Below are 14,526 nucleotides of genomic sequence, written 5' to 3'. Positions count from 1 at the left end.
TTGCTAGTAATCCATTCCAAAAGATCCGAGACCAAATTGTACAAAAGCGGAAAAAAACTTGTCCTGCAAGAAATAATGTAAATCTAATTAATTTGTTCCAAAGACCCAAACATATTAACACAAAACAGTTCAAATTCAATAGTGTTTATCACGTACTTTATAAAAGTGCTATTATTAGCAACTTTCTTTGGCCCCATGGGGGATTATTTTGTGGAACTACACATCCACTGTAATGATATCAAGTACAAGAGCGTATCTAGTCGAAACTACTATCGATACTTTTGTTATTGATACTACTATCGATAATTTTTATCGTCAAAAAATCTTTATTTATGTTTATAAACTTAGAAAATATGTCCCTGGACACATGATGACTTTGAATATGACCAATGTATGATCCTGTAACTACTTGGTATCAGATCCATACTCAAGTTAAAATGTGTAGTATCAGCCAAAACTAATGTAAAATATCAAAGAAGAGAAGGATATGTGATTATTACATTTTAACAGAAGTGCAGATAGGGGTGGTATAGCTCGGTTGGTAGAGTGGCCGTGCCAGCAACTTGAGGGTTCCAGGTTCGATCCCCGCTTCCGCCATCCTAGTCTCTGCCGTTGTGTCCTTGGGCAAGACACTTTACCCACCTGCTCCCAGTGCCACCCACACTGGTTTAAATGTAACTTAGATATTGGGTTTCACTATGTAAAAGCGCTTTGAGTCACTGGAGAAAAGTGCTATATAAATATAATTCACTTCACATAGAACTTGTTAAAACAGAAAATAAGCAGATATTAACAGTAAATGAACAAGTGGATTATTAATTCATTTTTACAGCTTGTCCCTCATAATGTTGACAAAATAATAGACTGATAAATGACACAATATGTTACTGCTAGGGCTGCAACTAACGATTAATTTGATAATCGATTAATCTGTCGATTATTACTTCGATTAATCGATTAATAATCGGATAAAAGAGACAAACTACATTTCTATCCTTTCCAGTATTATATTTAAAAAAAAAACCAGCATACTGGCACCATACTTATTTTGATTATTGTTTCTCAGCTGTTTGTACATGTTGCAGATTATAAATAAAGGTTTATTTAAAAAAAAAAAAAAAAAAAAAAATTGCTTCTGCGCATGCGCATAGCATAGAGCCAACGAATCGATGACTAAATGAATCGCCAACTATTTTTATAATCGATTTAATCGATTAGTTGTTGCAGCCCTAGTTACTGCATATGTCAGCAGACTAATTAGGAGCCTTTGTTTGTTTACATGCTACTAAAAGACAAGTTGTCTATTATGTTCATTATTTAATTTAAGGACAATGTTTTTTGTTAAAGTAAAGCCAATAATGCTATTTTCGTGGTCCCCTTTATTTAGAAAAGTATCGAAATACATTTTGGTACCGGTACCAAAATATTGGTATCGGGACAACCCTAGTTGGGACAATTCCAAGGGCTCCTGTCAGACAGCTGTCAAATATAATAAATCATTCGGCTGTATTATTTTACCTCTGCTGCTGCAGTGGCGTCTTGCTGCTGGGGGAAGCAATCCAGTGTGTGTGATGCACTGCAAAAAGTCAGTGTTCAAAAACAAGAACAAAAAATACAAAAATGAGGGGTATTTTATTTGAACTAAGCAAAATTTTCTGCCAATAGAACAATAAAATTTGGCTTGTCAAGACTTTCCAAAACAAGTAAAATTAGCTAACCTAAATGAACTCAAAAATACCTAAAAATAAGTATATTCTCACTAATAACAACTGTACTACTATATGAGTACGTATTTTCTATTGTTTCATTGAAAATAAAACAGCAAAGTCCATTTGGCTGTCACCTGTTTTAATTATGAGACACAATTGTGTCAAAGTCATGATTTTTTTTCATGCTTGAAATAAGATATTATTACTTTAAAAAAGTAGTTTTATACTTGTGAGTGTCGATGACACAGCTTTGCAACAGTTGATATTCTAGTTTCAAGCATGTTTTACTCAATATAGGTCATCAAATCTCAGCTGAGATAATTTAGGACCAAAACCCTTAAAACAAGTAAAACACTCAAACATAAAATCTGCTTAGTGAGAAGAATTATCTTATCAGACAGAAAATAAGCAAATATCACCCTTATTTGAGATATCTAATCTCACTTAGATTTCAGTTTTTGCAGTGTGTGCTTTTCTGTCGCGTCTTTGCGTCCATGATTGACAGTTTAGCCTGCTTCTGCTTGGACATACACACGCCGCATTGGCTGTGAAACTCAAAACGACTGAGGGTGGTCGCGCTTCTCCCTCGCCATGCCTGCCTGTGCGGGCGAGTTGTTGGAGCTCTCGGTTTGAGCAAGCTGTTCCAATCCCTCGCTTACTGCCAGCGAAATATGCTTTTGACTGTGAAGAAACAAAAATAACTTGTATGTCCCTCAAGACAGCTCGTCACAACATTTTCAGGATCATCACTTGAGTACATTACACCAGGGGTGTCAAAGTCATTTTAGCTCAGGGGCCGCATGGAGGAAAATCTGTGCACACTATTAAAATCATGGCATTAAAACTCAAAAATAAAGACAACTTCAGATTGTTTTCTTTGTCTTACTTTGGCCAAAAATAGAACAAACATTCTGAAAATATTACAATAAAAATTTAGAAAACAATACCGGCCGTGGTAATGTTTAGATCCATGAAGGAATGAAGAAAGTGAATGAATGTTTATAACTGAATACATTTAAATATGCATAAAAATGTGTTTTCTTTAGTTTTTTTATGAATTGAGTAACGTTTATGACAACTAGAGATGTCCGATAATGGCTTTTTTGCCGATATCCGATATTCCGATATTGTCCAACTTTTAATTACCCATTCCGATTTCAACCGATACCGATATATACAGTCGTGGAATTAACACATTAATGTGCCTAATTTTGTTGTGATGCCCCGCTGAATGCATTAAACAATGTAACAAGGTTTTCCAAAATAAATCAACTCAAGTTATGGAAAAAAAATGCCAACATGGCACTGCCATATTTATTATTGAAGTCACAAAGTGCATTATTTTTTTTAACATGCCTCAAAACAGCAGCTTGGTATTTGGGACATGCTCTCCCTGAGAGAGCATGAGGAGGTTGAGGTGGGCGGGGTAAGGGGGGAGGGGTAGGGGGTAGTGGGGGTTGTATATTGTAGCGTCCCGGAAGAGTTAGTGCTGCTTCTGGGTATTTGTTCTGTTGTGTTTATGTTGTGTTACGGTGCGGATGTTCTCCCGAAATGTGTTTGTCATTCTTGTTTGGTGTGGGTTCACAGTGTGGCGCATATTTGTAACAGTGTTGAAGTTGTTTATACGGCCACCCTCAGTGTGACCTGTATGGCTGTTGACCAAGTACGCCTTGCATTCACCTGTGTGTGTGTGTGTAAAGCCGTAGATATTATGTGACTGGGCCGGCACGCAAAGGCAGTGCCTTTAAGGTTTATTGGCGATCTGCACTTCTCCCTACGTCCGTGTACACAGCGGCGTTTTAAAAAGTCATAAATTTTACTTTTTGAAACCAATACCGAAAATTTTGAAACCGATACCGATAATTTCCAATATTACATTTTAAAGCATTTATCGGCCGAAAATATCGGCAGTCCGATATTATCGGACATCTCTAATGACAACCTAATTAGATAATTGACTTTGACACCACTGATTTACACCATTCAATATGTCCGAAAAGGAGTCGGAAGAAGCAGGGTTTATTGAATCCTCATTCAGACTACCGTATTTTTGGGAGTATAAATCGCACCGGAGTATAAGTCGCACCTGCCGAAAATGCATAATAAAGAAGGAAAAAAACATATATAAGTCGCATTTTTTGGGGAAATTTATTTGATAAAAGCTAACACCAAGAATAGACATTTGAAAGGCAATTTAAAATAAATAAAGAATAGTGAACAACAGGCTGAATAAGTGTACGTTATATGAGGCATAAATAACCAACTGAGAACGTGCCTGGTATGTTAACGTAACATATTATGGTAAGAGTCATTCAAATAACTATAACATATAGAACATGCTATACGTTTACCAAACAATCTGTCACTCCTAATCGCTAAATCCCATGAAATCTTATACGTCTAGTCTCTTACGTAAATGAGCTAAATAATATTATTTGATATTTTACGGTAATGTGTTAATCATTTCACACATAAGTCGCTCCTGAGTATAAGTCGCACCCCCGGCCAAACTATGAAAAAAACTGTGACTTATAGTCCGAAAAATACGGTATATGTTTAACACGTTTCAGACTATATGTTTAACACGTTGACTGTTCTTATTTTTAAAGCCCATGAAGCCTCTCAGGGCGGCAGCCACAACGTCCCAACCGATGCTGACCAATCAACAGATAGAGACTATTTTCTTCAAAGTCCCAGAGCTCCATGAGATCCATAAAGACTTCTATGACGCTCTGCTTCCTCGTATCCAAGACTGGAGTTACCAGCAGTGTGTGGGAGACCTCTTCCAGAGACTGGTACAATTTCATTTTTTTTTAAAGATTTATTCACTTTTTCCCCCACTCAATGCCCGTAATAAGTGCCAACTCAGGCATGAAAACGTATCATTTAAGTACAGCAGTGTAATTATTTTTGTGAGCAAGAAATTATTAAAGGGGAATGGAATTTTGCTTATCATTCACAATCCTTATGTAAGACAAGAACACATGTTTTTCTTTCTTTTTTATGCATTCTGACTCAATGAAGTCAATTGGAGGTCCTCTCATAAAACCGCTCATAAAACCCACTAAAAAACAGCCAAAAAGCGCCAACAATACATTTTGTGACCTGAAATTAACTAAGTATTAGTGATATTGTTATTATAGGGGCTAACATTAAGGGACTTATTTTAGCGGCGCATTGATTACAGAGAGTAACTAGTTTTGCTGCTGTATTGACATCATGCGCTGGGGAGCTGCTCTCTCGCCTGTTAGCTGGTGAAAGTAAATTCTAGATTATAAATCATGCCTCTGACTTGGATAGTAGAAGAATTTGGCCTTAACCCGAGAAGTTGATATACTTTCACAGCCAACTTGGGGACGGTGTGGCTCGGTTGGTAGAGCGGTACAAGCCAGCAACCTGAGGGTTCCTTTCAATCCCTGGCTTCCGCCATCCTAGTCATATCTGTTGCGTCCTTCAGCATGACACTTCACTCTTGCTCCTGATTGGTCGCGGTTAGGGCCTTGCACGGTAGCTCCTTCCATCAGTGTGGTAATGTGTGTAATAATGAGTGAATGTGGAAATAGTGCCAAAGTGCTTTGAGTACCTATAAGGTATAAAAGCGCTACACAAGTATAACCCATTTACCCTAACCCATTAACTTCGACCTGGAGATAGTCAGAAAGACAAAAAAAGACGCTGATTTGTTCACCCTTTTCGCGGACTATAATTAATTCTTCATCCAAACGCCTACCAGTCGTTATCCCAGTGAAAGTAGACATTGTACAGTAAGTGTTTGTTTTATAACCAAATCTGTGTAATATGTGTTTTATGTTGCACGATTGCAGCAAGAAAAATTCCTAGTTTGTGAACCCGTTCTCAAACAATGGCAATAAAAACTATTCTGATTCTGATTCTGATTCTGATTATGTTTGTTGTTTATTAGAGATGTCCGATAAAGGCTTTTTTGCCGATATCCGGTATTCCGATATTGTCCAACTCTTAATTACCGATTCCGATATCAACCGATACCGATATGTACAGTCGTGGAATTAACACATTATTATGCCTAATTTTGTTGTGATGCTCCGCTGGATGCATTAAACAATGTAACAAGATTTTCCCAAAAAAAATCAACTCAAGTTATGGAAAAAAATGCCAACATGGCACTGCCATATTTATTATTGAAGTCAGAAAGTGCTTTTTTTTTTTTAACATGCCTCAAAACAGCAGCTTGGAATTTGGGACATGCTCTCCCCGAGACAGGGGGGGGGGTGTATTGTAGCGTCCCGGAAGAGTTAGTGCTGCAAGGGGTTCTGGGTATTTGTTCTGTTGTGTTTATGTTGTGTTACGGTGCGGATGTTCTCCCAAAAGGTGTGTGTCATTCTTGTTTGGTGTGGGTTCACAGTGTGGCGCATTATTAGTAACAGTGTTAAAGTTGTTTGTACGGCCACCCTCAGTGTGACCTGTATGGCTGTTGACCAAGTATGCCTTGCATTCACTTGTGTGTGTGAAAAGCCGTAGATATTATGTGATTGGACCGGCACGCAAAGGAAGTGCCTTTAAGATTTATTGGCGCTCTGTACTTCTCCCTACGTCCGTGTACACAGCGGCGTTTTAAAAAGTCATACATTTTACTTTTTGAAACCGATTCCGATAATTTCCGATATTACATTTTAAAGCATTTATCGGCCGATAATATCGGCAGTCCGATATTGTCAGACATCCCTTGTAAATATTACATGTTGTTAAGAATGTGCCTGCTACTACATTATATACTTATAATGTATATAAAACCATGATGGAGGTGTTTTGATGTTTTAAGAGCACTTTAGAGCGACTCCTATTGGCTCCATCGTTAGCGGACTTTTACTAACGTTTATTTACGAGTTAAAATGCATAAGAAAGGAAAACATATGTGTTCTTGTCTTTTTATGTGAATGATAGGCAACATTCCAAAAACAGTGCAGTTCTCCTTTTATGGAAAAAATGGTTTCTTGCTTGCTAACATCATTCCGTACATATTAGAGACTTAGACTTCCTTTTATTGTCATTCAAATTTGAACTTTACAGTACAGATAAGAACGAAATTAGGCTCCAACACCCCCCCGTGACCCCGAAATGGACAAGCGATAGAAAATGGATGGATGGATAGCTCATGGTAGGATAAAAGAGCAATAAGGTGCAGCTATAAATAAATAGATTACTGTACAGATAAATATATTGCACTTTTGCATATGCATCCACGTTTATGGATGTATGTTATATTGTCTTTATATTCCAGCGAGTTAATCCATTTTTGGGGGGAATTGAGGGGATTATTTTAACGCGTTCAAGAGTCTTACGGCCTGAGGGTAGAAGCTTTTACATAACCTGGAGGCATTGGCGTTGTTAGGCCTATTTTAGGGGGGCTCAAGCCCCCCTAAAATATTCTTAAGCCCCCCTAAATAATTTGGTGTTTTTTTGTTTTTTTTTTACAAATAAATGCCGACATATTCATTATAAAGTGGCCCAAATATGAGTTTAAATAAATAATCACATAACCTGTTATTATTCACTCAGTTTCCCCTCACTTCGTAGCGTAAGGTAGAGAGCCCCTTTCGTGCGTCAGTATCCAATCCATTCCACTTGTTCATATAGAAAATGCCCACATCACTCAAATTCCAGCCCGCATTTTCTCTGCGACCTTGCTTGCGGTCCTGCAGGTGTACGAAGCACATTATCTTCCTTTACAATGAGTGAAGCTGCACAAAACCTTGTGTGTGCAATTGTAAATCATTTATTTTTTAAGTTTTGTGTTTCTTGTAGAATCTATATAAAGTAATATACATAAGCCCATTGTTAAAATAATGAAAAAAACATCATTAAATATATTTGTTTTATTGTATTGTTACATTAATAGCTGTTTTATTATTATAGGATGGCTTGTTAAACATTTAATAGGATTTTCAGAGGGAGGAAAAACCAAGACATTTAATATAAAATGTAAAATTAATAAATACATAAAAATAAAAATAAAATATATGGTTAAAAGCCATCGTCCCGGGGAGCATTTCATTTCGTCCCGTGCATTTAAAAAAAAATAAAAAAATAACAATGAATAATTTCTAAGTCTTCGTTAGCCGTTTGTGAAGTTTTGTGCTCGTGCGTAGCATTCACTCGCATCCTGTGCATCTCCTGGGGGCAAAGCCCCCCCTGTCCTTAAAAGCTAGTGACGCCCCTGCCTGGAGGTATATACATGTAGCAGAGAAACAACGGCCAACAAGGAGGTCTTGAAGTGAAGAAATGATGATGTCTTTATGTGACAGAGTGTTAGTTGCCATATAAACCCCACAATTATGATACTTATATTAAGTTGACAGTTGCCAAGTCCTTCCCCTTGAAATACACATTTATTGAATGAAAAGTCCTAGATGCCACACCTCATCTGAAAAGAGACTTTCAGGGAACAAGATTAGAATCTTTGAGTACACGTTTTGCCGTGCACATTTGAGCAGACTGCCTGGAGTCTTCTCTTGGCCCCATAAAAAGCCTGGCCTCACCACATGACACACAGTAAAGGAGAACAAAAACATTCTATAGGAGGAATCTGGATAGGAGCTTGTTCAGTGTTGGAAAAAGATGAAACACACATTCATACGTGGATTTATATATAGACACGTGACGAATCGCTTGCTTTCGTTCCATTTGTAACGGTGAATGCAGCCAGAGCACAGCATACGTGACACAGCAATTTCCAGTGCTTGTCATATGCTGTTAAAGGAAAAGGAAGTTTATTTTTATACCCTGTTTGACATCAATTCTATCTATCTACAAACCCTGTTTCCATATGAGTTGGGAAATTGTGTTAGATGTAAATATAAACGAAATACAATGATTTGCAAATCCTTTTCAACCCATATTCAATTGAATGCACTACAAAGACAAGATATTTGATGTTCAAACTCATAAACTTTATTTTTTTTTTGCAAATAATAATTAACTTAGAATTTCATGGCTGCAACACATGCCAAAGTAGTTGGGAAAGGGCATGTTCACCACTGTGTTACATGGCCTTTCCTTTTAACAACACTCAGTAAACGTTTGGGAACTGAGGAGACACATTTTTGAAGCTTCTCAGGTGGAATTCTTTCCCATTCTTGCTTGATGTACAGCTTAAGTTGTTCAACAGTCCGGGGGTCTTCGTTGTGGTATTTTAGGCTTCATAATACGCCACACATTTTCAATGGGAGACAGGTCTGGACTACAGGCAGGCCAGTCTAGTACCCGCACTCTTTTACTATGAAGCCACATTGATGTAACTAACACGTGGCTTGGCATTGTCTTGCTGAAATAATCAGGGGCGTCCATGGTAACGTTGATTGAATGGCAACATATGTTGCTCCAAAACCTGTATGTACCTTTCAGCATTAATGGCGCCTTCACAGATGTGTAAGTTACCCATGTCTTGGGCACTAATACACCCCTATACCATCACAGATGCTGGCTTTTCAACATTGCGCCTATAACAATCCGGATGGTTCTTTTCCTCTTTGGTCCGGAGGACACGACGTCCACAGTTTCCAAAAACAATTTGGAAATGTGGACTCGTCAGACCACAGAACACTTTTCCACTTTGTATCAGTCCATCTTAGATGAGCTCAGGCCCAGCGAAGCCGACGGCGTTTCTGGGTGTTGTTGATAAACGGTTTTCGCCTTGCATAGGAGAGTTTTAACTTGCACTTACAGATGTAGCGACCAACTGTAGTTACTGACAGTGGGTTTCTGAAGTGTTCCTGAGCCCATGTGGTGATATCCTTTACACACTGATGGCGCTTGTTGATGCAGTACAGCCTGAGGGATCGAAGGTCACGGGCTTAGCTGCTTATGTGCAGTGATTTCTCCAGATTCTCTGAACCCTTTGATGATATTACGGACCGTATATGGTGAAATCCCTAGATTCCTTGCAATAGCTGGTTGAGAAAGGTTTTTCTTAAACTGTTCAACAATTTGCTCACGCATTTGTTGACAAAGTGGTGACCCTCGCCCCATCCTTGTTTGTGAATGACTGAGCATTTAATGGAATCTACTTTTATACCCAATCATGGCACCCATCTGTTCCCAATTTGCCTGTTCACCTGTGGGATGTTCCAAATAAGTGTTTGATGAGCATTCCTCAACTTTATCAGTATTTATTGCCACCTTTCCCAACTTCTTTGTCATGTGTTGCTGGCATCAAATTCTAAAGTTACCGGTAATGATTATTTGCAAAAAAAAAAATGTTTATCAGTTTGAACATCAAATATGTTGTCTTTGTAGCATATTCAACTGAATATGGGTTGAAAATGATTTGCAAAACATTGTATTCCGTTTATATTTACATCTAACACAATTTCCCAACTCATATGGAAACGGGGTTTGTATTAGACATAGCTGTATTGTACATTTTTGTTGGCCTTTTCATTTAACTAAATGATGTGGAACCCACTAGCCGTCCAAGTTGCGCTGGGAAGTTCTAATCATTAGTCGTAGTTTTCTGTGCTTTGATACAGACCAATTAATTTTGCAACAGGGTAACATATTTCACACAGTAGGTCATGTATTGTCATGGTTGTTAAAGAAATCGGAAGCTACCCACTGCACCAACCACTGCAGTGATTATATGGAAGAAGCCTTTTACCTATTTGCTTAGTTAAGTCTGGTTGGTAACTTTGTTTTGGTCTTGATTTGTATTCTTCTTGTTTCTTGCAGGCCAGCCAGCTCGGAGTGTACCGGGCCTTTGTGGATAACTATGAGGTTGCTGTGGAGACGGCAGACAAGTGCTGCCAGGCAAACACACATTTTGCCCAGATATCTGAGGTATGTAATCATGCTACACACAGCAGGGACTGCAGCCAAGTGTTTGATGCGGTGCAGCTGCTCGGGACAAGTGATGACAGTGCAGTTTTTTAATGACCCCGCACATTGTAAAGAGAGACAAAGCTCTTTGTAGTGGTATTAATTGTTTTAATTGCACCATTGTGCAATGCGGACAGTCAATCAATCAATCAATCAATCAATCAAAGTTTAGCCCTTAATCACAAATGCCTCAAAGAGCTGCATTAACAACAACATCCTCAGCTCTGATCCCACATCAGCAAGACGAGACTTAAGGAACGCGTGAATAATATTCTCAGCGTTGGTTGTGGACAAAATGGGACTAATTTTAGCAATATTACGGAGATAAAAGAAGGCTGATTTAGTAACACTCTTAATGTGTGACTCAAACGAGGGAGTTGGGTCGAAGATTCTTTACCGAGTTGCTTTGTGTAATTGTTTGGTTGTCAAATGTTAACGTGGTAGCTTGTTGACAATGAGTCAGAACTTCGAATTTTATAAGGTAGTGATCAGACATTACTTTACTGTATGGGAGTACCATAACTTTGGAGGTGGTGACACCCCGGAAGAGGTGTGGGTTAATTTATTATTTGTTTCAGACCACGACTATCAATTATAGTTTGGAGCGCCACACACAGAGGGTCTGATGGTGACTATGATTTTATTAACTTATTTTGTCTTCCTAACAGAATCTCAAAGTCAAATGCACAAAGGACTGCAAAGATCAATCAGAGAAGAAATCCCTGGAGAGTGAGTATCGAGTGCAGAAATGAAGGGTGGACATGGTCATTATTAGTGGAGTTTTTGGAGCCATGACTAGTTTTGAGCTGATTCCTTCCCCTCTACAGCTCTTCTTTACAAGCCTGTGGACCGAGTGACCCGCAGCACACTAGTTTTGCATGTAAGTCGACCTGCAAAGTAGGGGGGGGGGGACCGGTTCACAAAATCCACAGTTCGGATCTTTGACACAGTTTTACTGTTCGGTTCGGTGTACTCTGTTGTTCTTTTTAACACACCAGAATACAATAACATACCAATAATCCATCATGACTGTTTATCAATTGTGGTTCTTGAAAAAATATCTTATAAAATAAAACCTAAAAATGGCTCCTGTAGCTCTGACCCTTGAATTAGTGTAAACAAAAAATGTAACTGTACAATCTTTTAAACACATTATATATATATATATATATATATATATATATATATATATATATATATATATATATATATATACCATCAACATAAAGTGAAGCACAAGTTGTATCAGTATACTAGTTTAAAAAAAAATAATTTAAAAACAAAAATAATTGAATACAAAAATGTACATTAATTGTTAAAATACATTACTGGACAATTTTCACCAGGATTCTACTGCAAGTCAAAGCATAATCATTTTGTGACACAAATGTACTAATAAGTGCTCTCAGTTAAATATTGCTTATCTAATAAATTTTTCTGAAAGCTTTATTTAGTTAGTGCAGACTTAGACTTAGACAAACTTTATTGTTCCACAAGGGAAATTGTTCCACAAAGTAGCTCAGTTTCATAGGATGGAAAGGGTAAGGATGGAAGGATAATGCAGGTATTAAGTGGACAAAAAATGTTCCATAGTAGCAATATAAAATATAACATATATGTAGGGATGATGTTCGAAACCGGTTCTCCCGGTTGTTCGATAAAAGAACCGTTCGATAAGAAAAGAACCGATTCCATGGACTCGAATCCCTTTTTGAGAACCGGTTCCCGTTATCGAGACCACTATAGTAAAGAAAAAGAGTTGGTTTTTATTCGAATCCCTGGGAACGAATCCCGTCCCACAAGAAATGCCCTGTGGGACATCACAGGAAATTTCCTGTGATGTCCCACAAGCAGCAAAAATAATGGACCGGAAAAAACGCCTCAAGACATGGCTATTCACCTATAGTGATCACAGAGACAGGTTGTTTTTGTGTTACTGTATATATTTGTTTTTCTGAAAAATCTCACTTAATATACTTTGGGTAACAACAGTCAATATGTATTTATTTTATTTTTTTAGGGGGGTAACAGTCAATATTTATTTATTTTTTTTATATATATTTTTTCCTTATAAAATAAAAGTGAGCTTTTGTTAAACCAAATATTGTTTTTTTCCATATAAAACAACCTATCTGGATTCGATAAGAGAATCGATAAGGAATCAGTTCGATAAGAGGATTCGATAATGGGCTCGAACTCGATAATTTCTTATCAAACATCATCCCTACATAAATGTAATATTTACATATTATATATACAGTATATAATATATACTTATATCCATCCATCCATCCATCTTCTTCCGCTTATCCGAGGTCGGGTCGCGGGGGCAGCAGCCTAAGCAGGGAAGCCCAGACTTCCCTCTCCCCAGCCACTTCGTCCAGCTCCTCCCGGGGGATCCCGAGGCGTTCCCAGGCCAGCCGGGAGACATAGTCTTCCCAACGTGTCCTGGGTCTTCCTCGTGGCCTCCTACCGGTCGGACATGCCCTAAACACCTCCTTAGGGAGGCGCTCGGGTGGCATCCTGACCAGATGCCCGAACCACCTCATCTGGCTCCTCTCGATGCGGAGGAGCAGCGGCTTTACTTTGAGCTCCCCCCGGATGACAGAGCTTCTCACCCTATCTCTAAGGGAGAGCCCCGCCACCCGGCGGAGGAAACTCATTTCGGCCGCTTGTACCCGTGATCTTGTCCTTTCGGTCATAACCCAAAGCTCATGACCATAGGTGAGGATGGGAACGTAGATCGACCGGTAAATTGAGAGCTTTGCCTTCCGGCTCAGCTCCTTCTTCACCACAACGGATCGATACAGCGTCCGCATTACTGAAGACGCCGCACCGATCCGCCTGTCGATCTCACGATCCACTCTTCCCTCACTCGTGAACAAGACTCCGAGGTACTTTAACTCCTCCACTTGGGGCAAGATCTCCTCCCCAACCCGGAGATGGCACTCCACCCTTTTCCGGGCGAGAACCATGGACTCGGACTTGGAGGTGCTGATTCTCATCCCAGTCGCTTCACACTCAGCTGCGAACCGATCCAGTGAGAGCTGAAGATCCTGGCCAGATGAAGCCATCAGGACCAAATCATCTGCAAAAAGCAGAGACCTAATCCTGCAGCCACCAAACCGGATCCCCTCAACGCCTTGACTGCGCCTAGAAATTCTGTCCATAAAAGTTATGAACAGAATCGGTGACAAAGGGCAGCCTTGGCGGAGTCCAACCCTCACCGGAAACGTGTCCGACTTACTGCCGGCAATGCGAACCAAGCTCTGACACTGATCATACAGGGAGCGGACCGCCACAATCAGACAGTCCGAAACCCCATACTCTCTGAGCACTCCCCACAGGACTTCCCGAGGGACACGGTCGAATGCCTTCTCCAAGTCCACAAAGCACATGTAGACTGGTTGGGCAAACTCCCATGCACCCTCAAGGACCCTGCCGAGAGTATAGAGCTGGTCCACAGTTCCACGACCAGGACGAAAACCACACTGTTCCTCCTGAATCCGAGGTTCGACTATCCGGCGTAGCCTCCTCTCCAGTACACCTGAATAGACCTTACCGGGAAGGCTGAGGAGTGTGATCCCACGATAGTTAGAACACACCCTCCGGTTCCCCTTTTTAAAGAGAGGAACCACCACCCCGGTCTGCCAATCCAGAGGTACTGCCCCCGATGTCCACGCGATGCTGCAGAGTCTTGTCAACCAAGACAGCCCTACAGCATCCAGAGCCTTAAGGAACTCCGGGCGGATCTCATCCATCCCTGGGGCCTTGCCACCGAGGAGCTTTTTAACTACCTCAGCAACCTCAGCCCCAGAAATAGGAGAGCCCACCACAGATTCCTCAGGCACTGCTTCCTCATAGGAAGACGTGTTGGTGGGATTGAGGAGGTCTTCGAAGTATTCCCTCCACCGATCCACAACTTCCGCAGTCGAGGTCAGCAGAACACCATCCGCACCATACA

General features: G+C 39.8%; 1 protein-coding gene across 1 annotated transcript in view; it reads left to right on the top strand.

Annotated features, from left to right (window-relative positions):
* Positions 1-14,526, top strand: part of LOC133623052 (breakpoint cluster region protein-like) — a 107,450-nt gene that overhangs the window by 46,912 nt on the left and 46,012 nt on the right. The window contains exons 4-7 of the mRNA XM_061985979.2: positions 4,319-4,504; positions 10,416-10,523; positions 11,231-11,291; positions 11,390-11,442. Of these exons, the coding sequence (XP_061841963.1) occupies positions 4,319-4,504; positions 10,416-10,523; positions 11,231-11,291; positions 11,390-11,442 (408 nt within the window). The remainder of the gene's footprint in view (positions 1-4,318; positions 4,505-10,415; positions 10,524-11,230; positions 11,292-11,389; positions 11,443-14,526) is intronic.

The sequence above is a fragment of the Nerophis lumbriciformis genome, linkage group LG12, assembly GCF_033978685.3.
Source record: "Nerophis lumbriciformis linkage group LG12, RoL_Nlum_v2.1, whole genome shotgun sequence".
Taxonomy (NCBI): domain Eukaryota; kingdom Metazoa; phylum Chordata; class Actinopteri; order Syngnathiformes; family Syngnathidae; genus Nerophis; species Nerophis lumbriciformis.
This window is presented reverse-complemented; position numbering and strand designations above follow the sequence as displayed.